Consider the following 22,747-nt stretch of genomic DNA (forward strand, 5'->3'; position numbering starts at 1 on the left):
AGTTTGGCTGCTGTAAGGTAGATTGAATCAAGCAGAGAGAGGGTAAGTTTAGAAGATAGGATACACAAAGAACAAGTTAAAAATCACTTAGGAAAGTTAGATGTCAGCAAGTCCCAGGATACTCAAGGAGCTGATAGAGGAGGTATCTGAGCCTTTAGCTATGATTTTTGAAAAATCACAGCAGACAAGGGAGATTCCAGAAGACTGGAAAAGGGCAAATATTGTGCCCATCTATAAAAAGGGGAATAAGAACAACCCAGGAAACTACAGACCGGTCAGTTTAACGTCTGTCCCAGGGAAGATAATGGAGCAGGTAATTAAGGAAATCATATGCAAACACTTGGAAGGTAATAAAGTGATAGGGAATAGCCAGCATGGGTTTGTGAAGAACAAGTCATGCCAAACTAATCTGATAGCTTTCTTTGATAGGATAACGAGCCTTGTGGATAAGGGAGAAGCGGTGGATGTCATATACCTAGACTTTAGTAAGGTATTTGATATGGTCTCGCATGATATTCTTATTGATAAACTAGGCAAATATAACTTAGATAGGGCCACGATAAGGTGGGTGCATAATTGGCTGGATAACCGTAGTCAGAGAGTTGTTGTTAACGGTGCTAAATCCTGCTGGAAAGGGATAACAAGTGGAGTTCCTCAAGGGTCTGTTTTGGGACCCGTACTGTTCAATATCTTCATCAATGATGTAGATATTGGGATAGAGAGTACGCTTATTAAGTTTGCAGATGACACCAAACTGGGTGGGGTTGCAACTTCTTTGGAGGATAGGGACATAATTCAAAATGACCTTAGCAAGTTAGAGAAATGGTCAGAGGTAAACAGGATGAAGTTTAATAAAGAGAAATACAAAGTGCTCCACTTAGGAAGGAACAATCAGTTCCATACATACAAGATGGGAAGCGACTGTCTAGGAAGGAGCATGGCGGAAAAGGATCTAGGGGTCATAGTGGACCACAAGTTGAATATGAGTCAACAGGGTGATGCTGCTGCAAAAAAAGCAAATATGATTCTAGGTTGTATCAACAGGTGTGTTGTAAGTAAAACTCGTGAAGTCATTCTTCCGCTCTACTCTGCAATAGTTAGGCCTCAGCTGGAGTACTGTGTCCAGTTCTGGGCGCCACATTTCAAGAAAGATGTGGAGAAATTGGAAAGGGTACAGAGAAGAGCTACAAGAATGATTAAAGGTCTGGAGAACATGACCAATGAAGCCAGGCTTCATGAACTGGGCTTGATTAGTTTGGAAAAAAGAAGATTAAGGGGGGACATGATAGCGGTTTTCAAATATCTAAAAGGGTGTCACAAGGAGGAAGGAGAAAATTTGTTCCTCTTGGTTTCTGAGGACAGGACAAGGAGTAATGGGCTTAAAGTGCAGCAAGGGAGGTTTAGATTGGACATTAGGAAAAAATTCCTAACTGTCAGGGTGGTCAAATATTGGAATAAATTGCCAAGGGAGGTGGTGGAATCTCCCTCTCTGGAGATATCTAAGAACAGGTTAGATAGACATCTGTCAGGGATGGTGTAGACGGAGCTTGGTCCTGCCTTGAGGGCGGGGGGCTTGACTCGATGACCTCTCGAGGTCCCTTCCAGTCCTATGATTCTATAAAATCTTTTGAGTTGTGAGGCACAATGTCTTTTCAACCAAAATGGAAGTTTTTCCAACTAAACCACTTGCTGCCTTGGGCAGATTTGAACCTGGGACCTCTGGAGCTTAGTATAGGAGCTTCTACTGCTTGAGCTAAAAAAACAGCTGGCTCTCAGCTTAGACTGTAGAGCAGCCATGGCCAACCCGCAGATTACGAGCCACATGCGGCTCTTCCCCTCCTCCCCTGAAAAGTGCGGCTCGTGAAGCCACTCCTGCACCCTTCCAATGGCCCCCGGCCCATCCTCCCCCATCCCTTGTGACTCTGTGTTCACCAGGTCAGCAATTCAAAATGGCATCCAAGATGGTGGCCATTGATGGGAACCTGATACAGTCAAAAAGCCTAAGCTTGCTTGGTCCGTTAAAGGGCAGCCTCCTTTTTTAATTGTCTATTTTTTTTTTTTTTTTGCTTGACAATTCTGATGCAGCTCTTTGCATTTCCTCCGCTGCTGTTTTGGCTCTCTTTGTTAAATGGATTGGCCACCCCTGCTGTAGAGATCCCGTTTTCACTGTAAGCGAACTAAGTGCCACTCCATGGGACAGTGAGGTGTGTGGGTTACATGAGGACCAGATGACCTGCAGCCTATCACCTAGGTGTCAGAAACTTCACCTGGGCTCTGGCTAATTAGTCATGGGTGGGGCTAAGTCCTGCTCTGCCAAAGGACCGCCCCTTCCTGTGTCACTACTCATAAACAAGGAAAGGAGGGGAACCCACTTCAAAACTAATTTACTCCTGGAGTCTGAAGGCAAAGCTGTATTTTTAGCTGTGATAGTAGAGTTTATATCCCTGGAAAGAAAGTAAAGTTTAATTTTTTATCTTAGTTTTTAAAAAGGCTCTTAGCAGACAGACATAAAACCAGATTTTCAGCTCCTTTTCGCATGTGTGCATGCATGTATGTACGCACCACTGTATCCACTGTTCTTTGCTTCTCGCCCTTGTTAGTTTGTATTGACTGGTAAGAGGGGGAGTGGGAAAGGGAAACAAACAAATAAACAAACATGAAGGGTGAGACATTCTGTTTCATTTCATTACAGCCTTCCATCACAGCCCATACTCTGACATTTAGAACAACATAATACGTATGTCTTTGATCGTTAGGTTCCTCTAAGCTATCTAGCGACAGCCCGGGAAAACAAAGCAAAAAATCCAACCACTGCAACAAGAAAACCCACCATGATATTAAACCTTTTGAAGTTTAAAGAACAAGGAAATGAAAGCACCAAAGTGGATACTTTTAAAAAAGATGATCTTTCATAGACGATTGAAATAAAAGTTTAACACAAAGTGCAAATGGGAATCTGGCATAAGTGAGCAATTTTGCTGCCCAGCTGTGATTTGTTCATATTTCACGTGTGGTTTGGAGCAACTGTATTGCTGCTTGCTGTCTTGCAGGCCTCAGATAGTACCCCAATTAGTTGCATATGGCTCTTGGGCCACAGGTTTCCTCTACTGATATACACCCTTAACATGCTCAAAACAGCCTTCACCAAATAAGGACACTCTACCAAAGAAGTTGATCAACAGGACACCTAAGTACCCTGAGAGAACTTTCTTCATGACAGAAATTAAATGTCTCCCCCCCGCCCCAACCCTACACCCTTAGTTGTCACCTGCCACTTCACAATGGAACCCATAGGTTGTATCATCAAAGAACTCCAACCTCTACTCAACGGAGACCTGATCCTGAAGAAATTGTTCCTGAACCCCTTCTTTTGGCCTTCAAATAGCTCCCCTCATCTCTACAGACTCATCCTTAGAAATAAGCCACACACAGACCAGGCCACACCAAATCAAAGAAGCACCAGAAGCTGCCAGAGTAGCTAATGCAAAGCAAGCACATGGTTCTCCAGTGTCACAACTATCTACACCCCCACAAGATCCATGGTTCCTCACATGCCTATCACAACGCATGGGGTACCTCTGCCAATGCACTAAATGCCCCAGTATCAGCGAGGTGGGTGAAACCAGACAATCCACTCAAACTCACACAGGAAAATGGTAAAAGACAAAAAACACCATAAACACTTATGGGTGAACGCTTCTCACAAAGTGATCACTCTAGATGCTTGCCTACACTTACAGCACTGTACAGGTTTGGCTGTGCCACTGTCGCACTGTCAGCATAGGTATTTCACCATCCTGAGAGTTGTAGCCCTGTCATTGGGAGAAGCCCTCCCAACTACATAGTGCTGTCTACACTGGGGGGGTAGGTTGCTGTGGATTTTTCAGAGTGACGTAGTGATATCAGCATAAATTGGTAGTGTAGGGCAAGCCAAACTCTGTCTTATTAGTCCTCTTCCTCAAAAACCATACAACACTTTTAAGAGATGAGTCTGGGAGCTTAAATGCATAATTTTGTAGACACTAAAAAATATGGTCGTACTAGAGACACTGGATTTATTGCTTATTACTGCAATCTGTAACCCACTAACTCTCTTTTTGCCCTGTGTCTACAGGAGTGTTAATGGGCCACTTAACTTCCAGTGATCCCTTAGAATAGGCTAACTACATATGTTAAACTCTCTGATCTTGTGTTTCGCTGTGACAGTCTGAGTACCTTTCCCAGACCTGAAGAAGAGGTCTGCTTAGCTAGAAAACTTGCCTGCTTCACCGATAGAAGTGAGTCCCACAAAAAAAAAGACTTTGCCCATCTTGTCTCTTGAAGGCAAGGTCTATACTGCACTTTCATCGGTAAAACTTATGATGTTCAGGCACGGGGAAAAAACCCCACCGACATTCCCCTGGCTGACGCAAGTTTTACAGACAAAAAGTGCAGACGTGAATGGACAGCACTTTGTCAGTGGGAGATGCTCCAACTAATCTATGTAATCTCTCTGTTTTGAGAGGAAAAGATGGGAAAGAAGGGAGACATGGGAGGTTTTTGTTATGCTCTTACTCAGTTGTACATAGCTGCAGAGCTCTCTGTGTTAACTCAGGGTATGTCTACACTAGCCACCTAGTTCGAACTAAGGAGGCTAATGTAGGCATTCGAAGTTGCAAATCAAGCCCGGGATTTAAATATCCTGCGCTTGATTTGCATCTTCCCGGCCGGTCACTGTCGTACCTCGGTGTTCTCGTACCTCGGTACCTTCGGTGGTCTGGACTGTCAGTGTCAGCGTCGTCTGGTCAGGGTTGTCCTGGCGCATTCCTGACAGGACCTCTACTCCGTTGTTAAACTCTCGGCTGCGTGAGTAACAATCGGTACTCCCTTTATCTAGAGCGTTAGACCCCGTGCAGTTGGGTCAACACAAGAGATCTCTGAGAGGCCCCGGAAACGACAGATGCAGGCAAGGTTTGAAATCAATCGAGCAGGTTTATTGTCAAATGTGAAGCTCTACCAGTTGGTAACAGAGATCAGTACAATGTTACACCACTGGGCACTATGGCCCGCGTTGACAAGGTACCAACACCAGGCAGGCCTATTGCCATATATCAGATACTAACAGCACTTAGTCAAAGTTAAGCTACTGTGCATTCTGTAAGTTTAGGCAATGACACCTGCCGTTCAGGCGCCTAGTGCGCCCCCCCCCCCCCCAAGGTCGGCCGGAGAGCACCCTCTGCGGTGTCCTTTTATAGACAGGTACAAACAACTTACATCATTTCTTTACACACCAGGTTACCACCCACTGTTGCCTAGTTACCACCCCTCACCTTATGGAAGGGGGGCTTACTTACTATCCTTCATGCTGTCAATTTCGACCCAGTCCTGAACCTAGGTCGGTATGTGCATTAGTTTTTAGGGAGTTTTTGTACCAAGACATTTCTTATTAAGATGTTCCATTACTCCCCTTTGGCTCACAGTCTGTACCCAGTACCTTCCTGTGTCCTTCCATGCTCGACCTAACTTACACAATCACACAGTTATCAATAGGGCCTCTTTCTTGGCTCCTGTTACTGAACCAAAGTCTTGCTCACTAGATTGCAGGCCTGTTGCTGTTTTCATGTTACAGGCCTCTATTTAGGCCTGCTGACTCCATGTTTCTGACCCTCAACTTACTACAGTCACCATTTTTTGAAATTTACAATTCCGGACTAACTGCCCATATCTACACGCGGCAGGGACCCGGTAGTTTGAATTAAAGCCCTAGTTTGAACTATCTGTTATTCCTCCTGGAATGAGGTTTAACAGGTAGTTCGAACTAGGGCTTTAATTCGAACTACCGGGTCCCTGCAGTGTATAGATGCGGGCAGTTAGTCTGGAATTGTAAATTTCAAAAATGGCAACCAGCCGGGAAGATGAAAATCAAGCCCAGGATATTTATATCCTGGGCTGGATTTGCAACTTTGAATGCCTACATTAGCCTCCTTAGTTCGAACTAGGGGCCTAGTGTAGACATACCCTCAAGGAGTGTGGGCTGCCTGGCCCAGGTAAGGTTTCTTTTATTGTTCTGTTCTTTGGAGATCTGGTAGATTTATTCACCTGGTTTAGAGGCAGCAAGTTGAGTGGTTAGAGCAGATGATATGGAAGGCAAGAAGCCTGACTTTTTTAAACCCTCTATCGCTGGCTCACTATGGCTACATCTAGAGCGCACTGAAAAATAGAAAAAAGATACACAATTTTTTATTTAATCTTGAAAGACGCTATTTTGAAATTTGGCACATCTGCATGACCAACAAGGTTTCCAGGGATGGTGAAAGAGTGCGTCTGTTATTTCAGGAAAAAAAATTGAAATAGCGGACGCATTTCTCGGATGCAGCATTGTTATTTAAGCATACTTCTGGTATTCCGAAATAGCAACGCAGTCTAGACGTACCCTAAATGACTGTGACAAAGGCTGCGTAAGACTCAGGTCCTTTGTTTACTGACTTGCCCTGTGGGACATTGTAAACATTTGCCCTGGGAGAGTCCTTTGGCCTTTGAGTCACTACTTGAGCTGCGTAGAGAATGGAAATCCTATTTCACAAAGGATTAAGAGATTTTGAAATGTGATGGTTTTGCTCCAGTTTAGAATATACCCCCCAAAGGTTTAAATTTCTCCACAAGAGAAAATTCTTGGGGGGGGGGGGGGGGAGGAATAGTCCTTACAGCTCACTTAAAATTATTCAGTGTTTTGAAATGCTATGACATAATGAAAACAAAACAAAAGGTAAACACAAAGTTAAGGCTGTTTTAAAGAGAAAACTGTAGCATGTTGTTCTGAAAACATCCGGAAGTTTCTGCAGTCTTGGAACCTTTTTTCTCCTTCTAAAACAATATTTCAGTCAAACCCATGACATATCTCGGGGTATTTCAGTTTCCACAGAACTGCATTTGCTGATGAAATCTGTTCTGTCAAATTTTTTTTGGTCCCAATGATAACTGTGTGGGAGAAACCAGACAATCACTATGCTCTGGAATGAACTCATACAGAAAACTGATAAAAGACACAAACACAATATCACCAGTGGGTGTACACTTTCCACAAAGTGAAGACTCTGTATCTGACTTGTCAGTCCTCAGCCTCAAAGAGAACCGGCAAAGCACTTTCAAGAGAGGAGCCTGGGAGCTTAAATTTGTAACTTTGCTAGACACTAAAAATCATGGTTTTAATAAAGGGCCGTTGGATTGATGGCTTCTTAGAACGATCCTGAACTCCGCTTTTTGTCCTGTGACTAAGGGGGCGTTAACAGGTCACTTCACCATCAATGGTTCCATAACTACTTATGCTGTACGATCTGTTTGATCTTATTTTGAGCTGCCGGGCACTTAGGGCAAGTCTGCCCTTAAACTACTGCATGGGCAGCACTGTGGCTTTGTAGTGAAAAATAGCAAATGCACCTCCTCCAGTCAACATGGCGGTGTCTGCACCGGTGGGGAGAGGGGGTGTTAAGGTCAGTATAACTACATTGCTTGGGGGTGTGATTCACACCTCAGAGGCTGTGTCTAGACTACACAGTCTTCTGGGAAAAGATACGCAAATTGTGTACCACAATTTATGTATCTTTTCCCACTTCTTTTTTCGGAAGACGCTTTTCCGACTTTTGGCCCGTCTACATGGGGCTGAATGTCTGTAAAAAACCCTTTTTCAGAATATCCCTTCTTCCTATAAAACAAGGTTTACAGGTGTCATGGCTCCTTCCCCACTCTGACATGATAAATACAGAAGTGGGGGCCAGCAACTGTACCCCAAAGCCTTATCTACCAGGCTTTGGTATAAAACTTCCCCCAAAATCTTAACAACCTAGATCTTGGGAATAAGACTTCTGCTGCCACCACCCAAATATTAATAACGAGATCAGGGGAAAGATCATTTGGGAAATCTCACCCCTATTATAAAAATCAGGACACACAGTAACCAATGCCAGGTTAATAAAAAGAAAGAAGAAAACTTTTATTATTACAACAATATTCCTGTTGCAAGCATAAGGATCAGATGGAAAGGTAACAAAATATACTCATGGAGGAATTACACCATGGGCTAGAACTTAGTTAAAAAGAAAAGCCAAACATCTCTTAAGCAGTGCCAGATCTCAGATTCCATACCCAACCCTTAAAACAATAAAGCCTAACGAAACTACCTAAACTTTACCCTACTTAGAGAAGTGAAGAATTGTTTCTTGGAGAGAGAGAGAGAGACATGCTTGTCCCTCCCTGTAGCTGCAGAGGACTCACCCCGAGAGAGAAAGGAGGGAAAAACCCAAATTCCTTTGTCCCAGTTTGAAAGTCCTACCTACATTCCTATTGGCCACTCCACCTTGCTAGATGTAGTTAACTCCTTAATCCCCAGGGTGCTGGCTAACCCTCATAATCATGACAACAGGGATGCCAAAAAAAAAAGTCTGCTCCTCTGAAAAAAATTTCGGAAGAGCAGATGCGTTCCTTGGACTGCCAGTGGGGTGGGAGGAGAGCAGAAGAGGCAGCTGGGCCTAGTGATTTAAAAGGGCCTGCAGTTCCCATCCTCTCACCGCTACCATGGCAGCAGCAGTGGCCAAAGCCTATGGCCCTTTAAATCACTGATGGAGGCATGGGTGGGGCTGTGCTGACTGGCTGGCTCTGGGAAGCTAGACCCAGACTCCTCCCTTTGCCTTGTTACCCCATCCCTTCGGCCTGAGTCTCCTCCTTTTATGGGGTCTGGAACTGGTCCCCTCCATTTTTCGCAGGAGTCTGGACAGTTCTACCAGCAGCCTCGAGGGTAGACCTGGCCTAGTGTTTTTCCCAGAGCTTTGGAGCTTTCCCAGGGCTTGCCTCTCTTGCTAGACAAAGTCAGTCTTTTAAAAGATATTACCTTACCCCCTTTATCCCTAATGAAAAATGCTTCTTCTCTGGCTGTGGGGATGAACTGCCTCTGTGTGTTGCCTGCATTTCCAGTTTCACTGGCTAGCGTAGAGAGGAGGGTGCGGAGAGGAACAAAGATGCCCCTTGCTACTGCGGGAAGAGATTAAATAATATCTCTTGGCAGGTGGTTTCATGCAGTCACTTCCCAGGTCCAAGGGGTTTGTCACTGCTCGTGCCCTTCATTCCCACTTCTGAAGGAAGGCAGCTGTGCAGCGCTCATGATTCAACATCATTTTGCAGGTTACTGCTGGCTCGAATCAGGAGAACGACCATACAGAAATGATCGCTTATTTTTTTGTTCTCTCACACACAGAGCCACGCACCCCACCCCATATTCTTAGCGGGGGAATAATAGGCCAGTTTGCTGAATTCACTGAGGGACAGTGACAACGTAATTCTGTATCTGCCACACACAGCTGCCCTGTGGCCACTGGTAACCATTCCTGGGAGGGTTCAGATTGAAATTTAGCACGTACAAAGCCTTAATTGGCACACACCCTTAAGAATATGCAGCCTCCGTGGGAATGCCATCTGACATCCCACACATGCTAGCATTCTCTTTAAGACGTCTCATGTAACACGGTAGCCATGTTAGTCCGTAGATTTAAAAACAGCGAGCAGTCCTGTGACACCTTAGAGACTAACAAATATATATTATATAGAGAATCAATGAGGTTTTGTCGGTAAATCCCACTTCATCGGATGAAATACTTCTTTAAGATGTACTGTTACTAAAGCCAGGTCTACACTGGGGGAGAAAATCAATGCAAGATACGCAACTCCAGTTACATGACTTGTGTAGCTGGAGTCAACATACCTTGCCCCGATTTTCTGGTGTCGCCCCCACAACAGGAGGTTAATGGGAGAAACTTCTCATACTCCTTGCGCCAGCGAGGAGTGCTGGCATAAATGGGGGTGCCCTTAGCATTTGATTTTGTGGGTCTTCAGTAGGCCCGCTAAATCGAACCCCGGAGGATTGATCGCAGAGTATCCATCCTCCTGCAAGCTGAGATGTGGCCTAATATACAGAATAATCAAGCTTCCTGCAGTTGGGTTTGTCTCTTGTCCTTGATATCTTTCTATGGCTAGAGCCCTGCAAATCCTCAATATCCATGGATATCCATATAGTTGGATATGGATGCAGATATCCACAGATCATTTTTGCAGATGAAGATGCAGATGCAAATGCCAATTTTATATCCATGCAGGCTTCTATCTATGACACTGTCGCCTGTGAAAGAGCACAGAGAACTAGCTCCCTCGGAGATGCTGGAGTTCTCTCATTGGAGTCATAGCTCAATTACTTCACCCTCATTTATTATTGTTATGTAGAGAGTGTGACAATTTAAAGGTGGATCCTCCCCACTATGGCTACCAGCTCTCATGTCAATGGCCTGATTTTGCAAGCAAGCAGGCAAGCAGGGGGAAATAGCAGATGGGGTGAGGAGAGGAAAGGGTTACAAAGTCCACCTGGTTTCTCTGTTGAGGCCAGTATATGTATTAATGACCAATTCTGGATTAGAACGTGAGCTGCTCAGGGTGGGGGTAGGGCACTGGTCTGGGAATCAGGAGACCTGTGTTCTTCTTCTACCTTGCAACTGACTTGTTTGGTGACGTTCTTCAAGTCACTTCACCTCTTGGTGCCTCTGTTTTTCCTCCTGCTTTTTGACTGTTAGACTACACACAGTTTGGGACAGGGACCATCTCTTACTATGTGTTCTTGCACAAGAGGGCTTTTTCCTGAGCGGAAGTGTGAAAGTATTTGTGCAAGAAGCACTGATTTTGTACATTACAAAGTCAGTGCTCTTGTGCAAATTCAAGCGGCCAGTGTAGACAGCTGGCAAGTTTTTGCACAAAAGCGACCGCTTTTGTGCAAAATCTTGCTAGTCTAGATGTATCCGAAGAGTGTATTGGATAAAATGTGATACCATATGTTAATGTTAATTATGTATATTGCAGCTAGACCTTGCAGCTCTACCTGAGATCAGGGTTCTATTATGCTAGGTATTCTACAAACCCGTATGGAGGGAGTGGAATGAACCCAGACACAATTATTAGACAAAACATAAATTGACACACTTATTAGATAAATTATGCACTCATACCTCTTCATGGGGTGACTCTGGGTCTTGAGTTCTAAAAATATAACCATCTATTAGCTGAGCTAGGCAAGATGTCTCTCAGTTGAGTCTCTATCTCACTTTTGTGAGCCCACCACTAGAGGGCAGCATAATGGTATTCACAGCTAATAACGGGAAGCTTATACGGGAAGCCCAGCGGTTAATCCTACCCCTCTTTCTATGCAAGAACAGTAGGACTAGTCATGTTAGTAAATCGTACTTGTGTCAGTAAGGGATAAAGGATCTGGCCCAGAAATCCTAAATTTAAAGCAAAACCTGGCATAGTTAATGGAATCCTAAGGCTCGTTTCACTCGCCTGCCAGACTTTATAATCCCTAAGGAAAATGTTGGAAGGGATCTTAAACCTCATGCTGTGTGGTTTAAGCCACACTCTACTTCTTACGGGTTACAACAAGGCTTTTATTGGGGATGATGGTGGTGGGGATAACTCCACATTGACCTTCTGCAGGGTTCTTACATCTTCTTCTGCTACTGACCACCCTGGGGAACAGGATTCTGGCCCAGAAGGACTTTGGTTCCATTCCAATCTGGTGATTCCATGCGTAAGAATCCCAATGGAAGGCAATCACACGATCTGTCACGTACTGTGGATCTTCTCCCGTACCCAGAAGCATTTTGTCTGATTCACCACCCCCTTCACCTGCTTTACCTCCTGGGGGAAGAACTTGCAGTATGATGTTACAGCTGCATCAAACAGGGAACGGTCTGCTTGGTTCAACATATGGCATCTGCGAACACTTCCCATGTCAGTCCAGGCAAATGCTTTAACAAGTCATTCAATTATGTTAAGCACCCATTAAAGGAATCCTAAACCCTCCCCTCGGGTCATTTCAGTTCTAGGAGATTGTAATTGTTTCAGACTAACCATGATTTTTTTTTCTTTTGCCTCCAGGTGATTCTAATTCTGACAAAGTTGTATGACTACAACCTCGGGAGCATCACGGAGAGCTCGCTTTGGAGGTACGTAGATAAATTGAGCTAATAATTGCCATCGTACTTAAACAGGAACACGCCAGTACAGTTCTTTTATTGAATTTAATTGGATTTTTTACATGCTGGAAGGTTCATGGCTAAGCTCTCTCCTTTTCTTTCTTTAGTTCCTCTGTTCTCTCATTCTTGGGGATGAAGGGACTCGGGTCTGATCGTCTTATTCACTAGATAATGCATGTCATGTCACTATCATTTTAGGATTTTTTTTTAACACACAGTCCTATTCAGAATTAATTATCCCATGGAGTGAAACCCAACCGACCCCCCTCCCCATGTTTTGATCTGTCACACTTTAATTTCAGTTTTCAGTGACAAGATCTTCATGCTGCCTCAGTGTTCTTACAGAAGAATCTCAGAGTTCTTGGGAACGGAGGGTTGTTCATAACTCCGAAATATTTGTAACTCTGAACAAAACTCCAGTGGTTGGATCTTTCAAAAGTTTACAACTGAACATTGACTTAATACAGCTTTGAGACTTTACTATGCAGAAGAAAAAATGCTGCTTTTAAACATCTTAATTTCAATGAAACAAGCACAGAAACAGTTTCCTTACTTTGTCAAATCTTTCTTTAAACCATTTGTTTATTTTTTGGTAGTTTAGATTTAATGCAGTACTGCACTGTTGGTTTCTGCTGCTACCTGGTTGCATACGTCTGGTTCCAAACTAGGTGTGTGGTTGACTGGTCGATTCCTAACACTGCTGTTCGTAACTATGGGTATGAACTAGCGGGGTAATGTAGGCATACCGCACTTGCAAATGAAGCCCAGGATTTGAATTTCCCGGGCTTCATTTGCATAAGCGGGGAGCCGCCATTTTTAAAACCCCGCTGGTTCGAACCCCGTGCAGCGCGGCTACATGGGGATTGAACTAGGTAGTTCGGACTAGGATTCCTATTCCGAACTACCGGTACACCTCATGGAACAAGGTGGTACTTCGAAGTAGGAATAAGAGATCCTCCGGAAAAGGGCTTTTTTCCGGAGGATCGGGCCGGATCGGGGCCAGTGTAGACGCTCTTTTCCGGCTTTTCTAAAAGCCGGAAAAAAGCGGCGGACATTTTTATTTAAATGCCGCGGGGGATATTTAAATCCCCCGCGGATTTCCCTATTACGATCTGAAAAATTAGCATGCCCCTTCCGGAAAAGGGGCCAATGTAGACGTAGCCTAAGGGTTTCCTGGATCACATTCATTGTTGTTAGCACTGGGTGACTGATCACCACTTTACATATCCTTGTTCCCTTCTCTTGTAGAGGGTTATGGATCAGCCAGGCACATTATGCGTGTTGAAATGGAATTGTGTGCCTACGCGTACTGATTGACAGGAAGTGTTATCTAGTGGTTAGAGCCGATGGCCGCCTAATTGCCAAGTCTTCTGGCTTCCCAGTTTTCTGGTTGTGTGACAGTAACTCTTGCTGAGGTCAACAGAATCTGCTTGTAAGCTGTGGGGGGATAGAAAAGCAGGGAGCCCCTAAATTGTTTTTCCAAGTTACTACTAGGGATGTAAAATCCATTTAATTGGTTAACCGGTTAAACGTAAAGTTTAATGGTTAACTGGTTAAGCAGAGGGGGCGCTCCAGCCCAGCTGCCTGCAATGCACGTTGGTCACCATGGACAAGGGCAGCTCCAGACACCCAGAGCAGCCCCTGTCCACAACGGGACCTGTGGGGCTGGAGCAGGAGATGAATATTTTTTAATTAATAAGGTAAGAGGTTATTTTTTAAACGTAGTTTTGAATTAAAAAAACCCAGAATCATAAAACAATGTAAAAAAAATCCCGACTTTGTGTCTCAGGGCTGTGAACTGTTGCTTTTCGAGTGCTTTAGTAAAGTCAACCTAAACCCTGGTTGTGGATGCAGCTGGGTTGACAGAAGAATTCATTCTAGTTAACGAACTTTCACCTCTCAAAGACATGGATTAATGTATAGATGGAAAATGCCCTTCTGTCAATATAGGAAATGTCTATAATATGGCCCTACATCAGGGGTGGGCAATAATTTTTGCCTGGGGGCCACGTATAAAATGATTAAAGTAGCCCCGGGCCAACCCGGAAAGGGGTGGGGACTAAACAGGAAGGAGTGGGGCCTAAATGGGAAGGGGTGGGACTACCCCCAGACCATGATTGGCCTGGGAGTGCAGGAGCCCCTTTCCCCCCGCCCTTCCGACTAGGCATTCATGAGCTGGAAGAGGCTTGGCACGTTCCGCCACCCCCAGGCCAATCATGGCTGGGGGGCAGGGGAGCACGGGAAGCCTCCTCCTGCCCTACGGATCTGGCCCGCGGAGGCCTTTTTGCCCACCCCTGCCCTACATGAGCAGGCCCACTGACGAGAGTGTAGGAGGAGAAAGGGGGCAACTGCTCCGGGGTCCAGCAATTCTAAAGAGCGTGGGGCTCCTAGCTGCCACCACTGCTACTATGTCACAGGTGGCACCTGGAACCTTGGGCCCTTTAAATCGCCGCCGGAGCCCTGCAGGTGGTGCTCCTGGCAGCTCTAACGGTTAAGGGTGGTGGTGTGGCATACTCGGGGTGGCACTCTTGGCCGGCGGTCCCAGCTCCGTCCCTTCCACCTGAAGCCCCACCCCTTCTGGGAGCAGCTAGCCCAGGGGCCGGGTGTGGCTGTCGGTTCCCCTGTACATGACAAAGCTGGGCCCTTGTAGCGGCTGTTGTGTAGACATATCCTTAGTGGATCAATAGACTGCTGGTTGCAAGTGAGATGCCGCCTCTGAAGTGAGCTAATGAGATTTCTTGCCAGCTGAAGGGGGCATTAATTACACCATGATCCTCTCCACAGACTTTTTTTCACCATTCTTGGGGCTTTATTATTTATTTTATTCATTCAAGAAAGAGAAAACAGGGAGAGGCAACGATTATCTCATGCCGAGCAATTATTTGAGGTTTCATTTTTCTTCCTCTCCCCGTTATCTGTTGGATCACAAAGAGGATTACACTGTGAGACTCAGGAGAAGATGGTGCTTTTTTACTACAGGAGCAAGATAAGCTTAGGTTTGAGATAAATAAAATGTCAGAATAACAGATATAGAGTCTGTTTAGGAGTGGGGAGGGGGAATAATTGTCTCTCTTTTCTTTTCCTATGTGATCAGCGTTCTGGTGAGCCATGAATTGAACCTTTCATTCAGGGCCCGAAGAGGAAGCTCAGCTAACTGCATCTGTCAGCCTCAGCCGTGCAGACATTTAGGCCTGTGTTTTACTTTATTCCCTTAAGTCATCCCACTGAACTCAGTCTGCCGACTTTTGATAAGAATTCCTAGTTTCTATGTAGTGACTTTCATCAGTAGATCTCAAAGGGCTTTACAAAAGAGCTCAGTTCCATTGTCCTCATTTTACAGGTCGCACAGAGAGGGAAAGTGACTTGCCTACGGTCATCCAGGAAGTCAGTATCGCAGATAGGAAAAGAATCCCCAACCCTAGTCAGTGCTTTGTGCACTGAGACATGCTGCTTTTATTTAAGCACATGAGTAAACATTTGCAAGATTAAGGCAAGCTGTCATACATATATGGCTGGCATCCAATTTTTCCCACTCAATTCTCCAAGAAAATACATTGGCTGCCTCAAATTATCTTCAACATAGTACCACCATCTTCATCTACCTTTACCCTGCAAAAAGCCCCTATAAGTCCTGCAAAATATTTGGGTCAGCTAAGAGTCCTGTTATGGAATTGTAACCACCACAAGGTGGATTTGAACCTGGGACTTTTGGAGCTAAGTATAGGAGCCTCTATCCTCAGAGCTAAAAGCCAGCTGCTTCATAGCCCATGCTGTAGAGGTCTCTTGATGCTAGCTGGGCTGTGTCTAAACTACATAGCTCCATCGATGGAGCCATGTAGATGAGGGTTGTAGGCAAAGGGAAATGAAGCTGCAATTTAAATAATCGCGGCTTCATTTAAATTTACATGGCTGCCGCGCTGAGCCGACAAACAGCTGATCAGCTGTTTGTCTGCTCAGTGCGCTAGTCTGGATGCTCCCGCGCTGACCTGAATGCCCTTTATCGACCTCCCCGTTATGCCTCATAGGATGAGGTTTACCAGGGAGGTCGATAAAGGGCTTTGATGTCTGCAGGGGAGCGTCCAGACTAGTGCACTGAGCCGACAAACAGCTGATCAGCTGTTTGTCGGCTCAGCGCGGCAGCCATTTAAATTTAAATGAAGCCGCGATTATTTAAATCGCGGCGTCATTTCCCTTTGCCAAACAAACAAATCTACATGGTTCCGTCGACGGAGCCATGTAGTTTAGACGTACCCTAGCATTGCTTAGTAACCACATTAGGTGTGTGGGTTACAGAATCCTAGGGCTAAAAGAGAGCAACCTCAAGAGATCACAGTGTCCAGTCCTCTGCCCAGAGCAGGAGCAATCCCAACTAAATCATCCCAGCCAGGGCTTTGTCAAGCCAGGACTTAAAAAAACTTCTAGGGATGGAGATTCCACCACCTCCCTAGGGAACCCATCCAGTGCTTTGCCACTGTCCTAGGGAAATAGTTTTTCCTAATATCCCACCTAGATCTTTCCCCCCCTGCAACTTGAGACCATTGCTCCTCATTCTGTTATCTGCCACCACTGAGCAGAGCCTTACTCCATCCTCTTTGGAGCCTCCCCTTCAGGTAGTCGAAGGCTGCTACCAAATCCCCCTTCACTCTTCTCTTCTGTTGACTTGGAATCATTAGGGTTACACCAGCATAAAATGGGTACAAATGAAATAGGACTCTTGAGTTTCTAAACAGGAAGGCACGTAAGCAGCATGGCCTAGTCAGTGCATTGAACTTGGAAACTCCTTCATTCCAATCCCTGCTCTGCCGCTTCCCTGCTGTGTAGCTTCAGGCAAGTCACTGAACTGCCTTAATGTCCACCTATGTAAAAGAGGGGTATTAATCACCATGTTTCCTAGGAGTGTTTTCAGGGCTGGATGATGCATGTTTGCGATGGTCTGGAAATCCAAAGGGATCGCTACACAAGAAACAGAATGATTACAGTGGTTAAAGCAAGCTAGAGGGATTCCGAATGCCTGGACTCTGTTTCCAGCTTTGTCAAGAACTTCCTGTGTGATCCTGAGCAAGAGTCTCTTAACCTCTCTTGTCTTTACTGAGTTGTGAAACAGAAAAAAAAATATTTACCTTCCTCACAGAGTGAGTCTCAGTGAATTCATGTTTGCAAAGGGCCTTGCCGTCTGTGGAGAAAAGGTAGTAGAAGTAGAAAGCAGCTTATAGCTCAGCTCATCTGGGATGCTGTGTTTGTAGAGCCATGTGCGTGTGTCTTTTCCCTCACCCCCGGCTCCATCACTCCTTCGCTCTTTCCTAGGTTTGCTTTTGTCTTTGTGAGTTGGCAGAGGAAGGGCCACTGCTTGCAATGAGCAACTTCATCTCCTTCCACACTTCCCCTTTTGGCTCCTATGATGTCGGATTATAAGGCACGTTAAATGTCCTCTTCCCGTTTTTGACTGCATGCTTGCCACAATTGAGAGTTATGTTATAACAGAGCACTCTGAAGCGTTGAGATATATACTTGCCTCTTCAGAATGAAGCATCCTAGATACCCCATTATTCCATAAATCAATCTCTTGTATTTCTTACACTGGTTCAATGCACTTTTATTTTCCACCTGCTGAGCTGCATTAATAAGGTCATAACCTCTGGTTTAGTGACATTGCACAATCTGCGACGGCAGAGGATTAGGGTGTCTTAGCTGGAGAAAGCAGGAGAAACAAATCAATTCAGAAAAGTGACAGAGAGAGGCCTTTTAATGAATACATTCTAACGGGCAGCTTTGGGGAAAAAGGACTTGAAAGAGAAGTTTGAAATATTTTTATCATTAAATTCAGTCCTGCAATTACATTGCGCAACTAAGTTGGTTTCCTTGCCTCAGTCTCAGAGCTGGGGAAATGCTGCCACATTATCTCAGTGGTTTTCAACGTTTTTTTCATTTGCAGACTCCTACAAAATTTTAAATGGTGGTTCGGACCCTTTTGGAAATCTTAGACATAGTCTGTGGACCCGCAGGGTCTGCAGGCCATAGGTTGAAAACCACTGTCCTATGGGAATTCACTTACATTTAAAAATGAAATTTGCTTGTCCCCCTATTTTGTGTTTCCCTCATGTGAACATCTGATCCCTTGACTGTCCCACATATGAATGGTTGAGGGCACTGGGGTTTGAGTTCACATGTCCAGTTTTGCACAAGAAATCTCTGTATACAGAAGACATTGGTAAATGTCTAAACCAAGTCACGCCTCAAAGGTGACTTGATCACAGATTTGATCATTGTGGGATCCTACCTTAAGTGAGGCATGAATAAGGCCCCCGGGATTTTGTTTGCTGACTTCAGCGTGGGCTGAATGCCTTCCACCCATCTCAGGACTGGATGCTTTACTTTCAGCATTCAAGTCCACTTGGGACTTCACAGTTGCTATTGATTTTACATGGAAGGTGATCAGATACCAGGGTGATGGGCAGCGGTATAAAACCCTAGAATAGAAACCGACCATCAGTTTCTCCCGACCTTCATTGATATTAACAAGGGACTTCTTAGGGTACTTTGCATGCTACCACTGTGAGTTCCAGTGATGGCAGCAAAGTCTTATGGACACTATGCTTGGAAGGATTCCTTTTTTATTGATAAATGTCAGTAAATGTCAATTTCACCGCACACACACAAGGATGAAAATATATTTCCATCAACAGTAATTGAAATTTACACATAAGCAAAAGTAAGGGAAATGCTGCTGAAGTTTGTATGAGGATTTGATTGAAGATATCAGTTACTTTGTATAGTTTGACTTGTGATGTTGACAATTGGTGTTAGAAAGCTTTATGAATGTTTGAATCTCGACACTTACAGTGGTTAAATTATTACCGTCTGACCTCCAGTGTAATGAATCTTGCCAGTAGCCATCGGAATGATAACACAATAAAAGCTGAATTCTTCCAAGCCTACCTATAATTTCCAGCAGATGTTTTCATAGGCTGCGATTCAGCAAAACGTGCTGAAGTCCCAATGACTTCAGCGTTTTGCTGAACAGGGGCCATGTGAATCCAAAAGCACCCGAATCCCATGGTGGTGTGAAAAACCCCAGCCAGGCTCTATGACCCTGATTCTGACCACACGTACATTGAATCCAATGGATTTACAGCATGAAGTTGGCAAGAGGAAAATCAGGCCTGCCACCTTTGGGATATGACTTGGTTTAGAATTTTATCAAGTGCCTTCTGCTGTGCCTGGTTTGTAGGGATAAAATATTCAGCATTAATGAAGCTGCAAATTTATTATGCACATTAAACGTGCGTTCTCTGTTGCATCCAGTCATGAAATGTGGTAGTGCAACCATGTGAATCCAAAGCACCCCAATCCCATGGCGGTGTGAAAAACCAATATGTAAATCATGATTATGACTATTAATGTTGACATATAATATCAATATACCGTAAACAACAGATGTACGATGTTCATGCTGCTTTGTAGATATCGTCAACATTTAAAAGGGGAGTTGACAGTTGTTGTTTTGCCCAATAAAAGGGCTAATAAAAGGAAGAATCTGGCTTCAGGGTACCCAGTGAATGCTGATGTCCTGTCCAAATACATACCGTGGAGTTGGATAGGCACATTCTCCAGGCCCTATGGGGCAAAATGTGTCTTGGTATAACTTCACCAAAGTTAGTATTATTTTATAAGCACACGGTGGGTCAGATTCAGAGAAGGTGTGTAAGGTACATAATGGTTCTTGGGGAGTCTTCAGTCTCAGGCTTCTGTTTCCCCAGTCACCCGCTCTTGCGCCCTGCTTTCTGGGATTTTTCCAGGCTGGATACAGTTCCCTGCCTCCACTGTGTTATTTCCCAGTAAAAAAGGCCACCTACAGAAGCCTGTGTCTGCACTTCACTTAGTCTCCAAAGTCTATAAACAGTTGCAAAGGCCCATGGTTCTAAGTTACCCCACAGAATTCTTTCTAAGCCCTGGTCTACAATAGGGCTTTATTTCAAAATAACCCCCCTTCGGTCAAATAATAAGTGGAGCTTCCACACTACCAAGCCCGTTATTTTGAAATAACAGGATGCTTACGTTGAAATCTGTACTCCTGCTTTTCTCGAGGAACAATGCTTCTTTCAAAACAGTTATTTAGAAATAGTGGCAGTGTGGATGCTATTTTAAAATAACTACTCCCCAGAGTCACTCAAACTAATTACTCCCCAGTGTTTGTTGGGGCGCTAAGTCCAAGGTAGCGCATCTACATTAACGGAGCCTGCCTCGGACTAATTTTGAGGCTTCCCCGTAGTGGGGACACACTGTTTCGATTTTATTTATTCGATTTTATTTTATTTATTAAGTCGAATGTAGTTATTTTGAAATGGTTTCCTAATGTAGACATGCCCTAAGGAAGCACTTTTCTTTTCAATCCACTAGCACTACAGAGAAAACATATTTTAAAAAACCAACAAAAGAACCTACACACATGCTAAGATGCTTACCGGAGATCACTCTTTATTTCCAATAAGAGTTCTGGCCAGTGAACAATTCTCCAAACAGCACCCAGGGACTTCCCTGTGGCTACAAATTCATGTCTCCTTTTGCTCAGATCTAGAACCCCCACAGATCTGTGAGTTACTCCTTTATGCAATTTGCCCCTTTTGCTCCAGGGCCTTGGTAATTTCTAGACTAAGGTCCTCACCCCAAGGCAAAGCTTCAAAAGATATGTAGTCCAAAGATACGCATATGCATTCACCTCCTCCCAAGTACTTCCCAAGAAACCTGACCAAATAACTGTTCATTTCTGTCTTCCCCCCTTGTTATAAAGAGACCTTTGAAGCTAGTAACAATTCCCAAGGTTTACTTTCGTCATGTTTCCTAGACAAGTTACATAACATTTCAAAATAACACACACCTATTTACATTTTCAATACAACGAGCTCTTGAGTCTTAAACTTCATTCAACGAGGGTTTTTTTTCAGTAAGGTTTGTCCAGTGTACTGCAATAAATTCACAAACCTGTCATGTACACTTTATGTGAGACTGCCTATGTTTGGGCAACTTTTCTAGTCCCCTCCCCATCTGGGGTGAGTAGAAGGGCCCCTGAAAAGGTCTGCTCACTCACAGCAGCTGCCTTCAAAATGCACATCTGTCCACCCCAAGCACAAAATGACCATCACCCGACTATCTCCCCTGGTCAGATTTGTGACTAAAGACTCCCCAAGATCACTGCTCCTGTCTTTCCCGCCACTCAGCCATCGCCGCAGGACTTTGGGCGGGTGTGAATCCTTCGGCAGAGGCCTGTGTATGAAATCGTTTAACGCGGGGAAATTGGTGCACAGGCGGGGACCACACAAAACTTGACAAGAGGAAAAAACTCTGACCCAGTGGCAAGGAGATCCCCGACAACCAGGGTCTCCTTCCTGCTGCAACTCTCATCTGCCTTCACACCCACAGAGTGCTAGACAGTCCCCTATATGCACGTGATCCACCTTGGGGATCTTTTGAAGTTTGGACCAGAGTTAGGGTATGTCTAGACTACCGCGTTTTGTCGATGGAAGTTTTGTCGACAGATACTGTCGACAAAACTTCCGTCGACAAAGAGCGTCCAGACACATTGAGTTCTGTCAACAAAGCAAGCTGCTTTGTCGACAGAACTCCGTAGTCTGGACGCAACGTTACAGGCAATAACACCTTCTGTCGACAGAGTTCTGTCGACAGAAGGTGTTATGCCTCGTAAAATGAGGTATACCAGCGTCAACAAAACTGCTGAGTTCTGTCGATGTTATGTCAACAGAACTCAGCGGTAGTGTAGACGTTGGTATAGTTTTGTCGACAAAAGTCCACTTTTGTCGACAAAACTAGGTAGTCTAGACACACCCTTAGTCAGGAGTCTCGCTTCAGACCCTTGCCAAAGGGGGTCCCTACCGGGAGTATAAAAGCTCTGGATGATTTAGTTCTGGGGGTCTTTAGCTCACACAAGCCTCTCCACTACAGTAAGGTTGTGTTGTCATCCCTACCCTTCTCTATGGACACCACAGCTGGGTAACCTACAAACGACATCTCTAGGGCTGGTATGGTTCCAGCAGCGATGCCTCAGCAGAATTCTCTGGATCAGCCGGGAAGTCCAATGCACTGACATCTGTGTTCTCTCTGCAGCTAGCGTAGAAATCCAGGTTATGAAACACCAACTCTGCTGGGCTGGCTGTTGTGTATGTATGCCTGACACTTGCCTCCCGGGGCAAGTACTCGCCTCTCAGTTAAGTCAGGGAAGAAAGGCTCACAGAGGGCAGTTTTTCCAAGTGGTAAAAAAGATTTTTATAGATCATACAGGAAAAAAATGATGGACCACCAAACTTTTTAATGGACACATTCTTACCTAGTATAGAAATGGCTCACAAGGACAAAAGTGAACAATATTCAGGGTTTCTCTTCATACATCACAACACCTCTAAGATGATGACAGTGATGGCACCTGTCAAATCCCAGCCCAGCTGGCAAACCGAGCCGGGCAGCAGGCAGGTGGCTGGGAGAAGAGGGGAGCCCACAATACAGGCAGCTGGACTCACCGCACATTGGCCAGGCATGTGGACATAATCCTATCCCTGTTACAACCCCCATCTCCCAGCCCAAACCATCCCTCCTCCGGGTCCTCCTCCCATCCTGGGATGGGACATGTGGGAGCCGGTCGCCTGGCTGGGACCGGAGGCTGTCACCTGTAGGTGAGCCAGTAGGGTGCCTGT

At 44.9% G+C, this 22,747-nt stretch overlaps 1 protein-coding gene across 2 annotated transcripts in view; it reads left to right on the forward strand.

Annotated features, from left to right (window-relative positions):
- The window catches only part of SORCS1 (sortilin related VPS10 domain containing receptor 1), a 477,135-nt gene that overhangs the window by 142,915 nt on the left and 311,473 nt on the right, over nt 1-22,747 (forward strand). For both annotated transcript variants that reach the window (XM_075935517.1, XM_075935516.1), the window contains exon 2: nt 11,947-12,014. In XM_075935517.1, coding sequence (XP_075791632.1) covers nt 11,947-12,014 — 68 coding nt within the window. The remainder of the gene's footprint in view (nt 1-11,946; nt 12,015-22,747) is intronic.

This window comes from Pelodiscus sinensis, chromosome 8, assembly GCF_049634645.1.
Source record: "Pelodiscus sinensis isolate JC-2024 chromosome 8, ASM4963464v1, whole genome shotgun sequence".
NCBI lineage: Eukaryota > Metazoa > Chordata > Testudines > Trionychidae > Pelodiscus > Pelodiscus sinensis.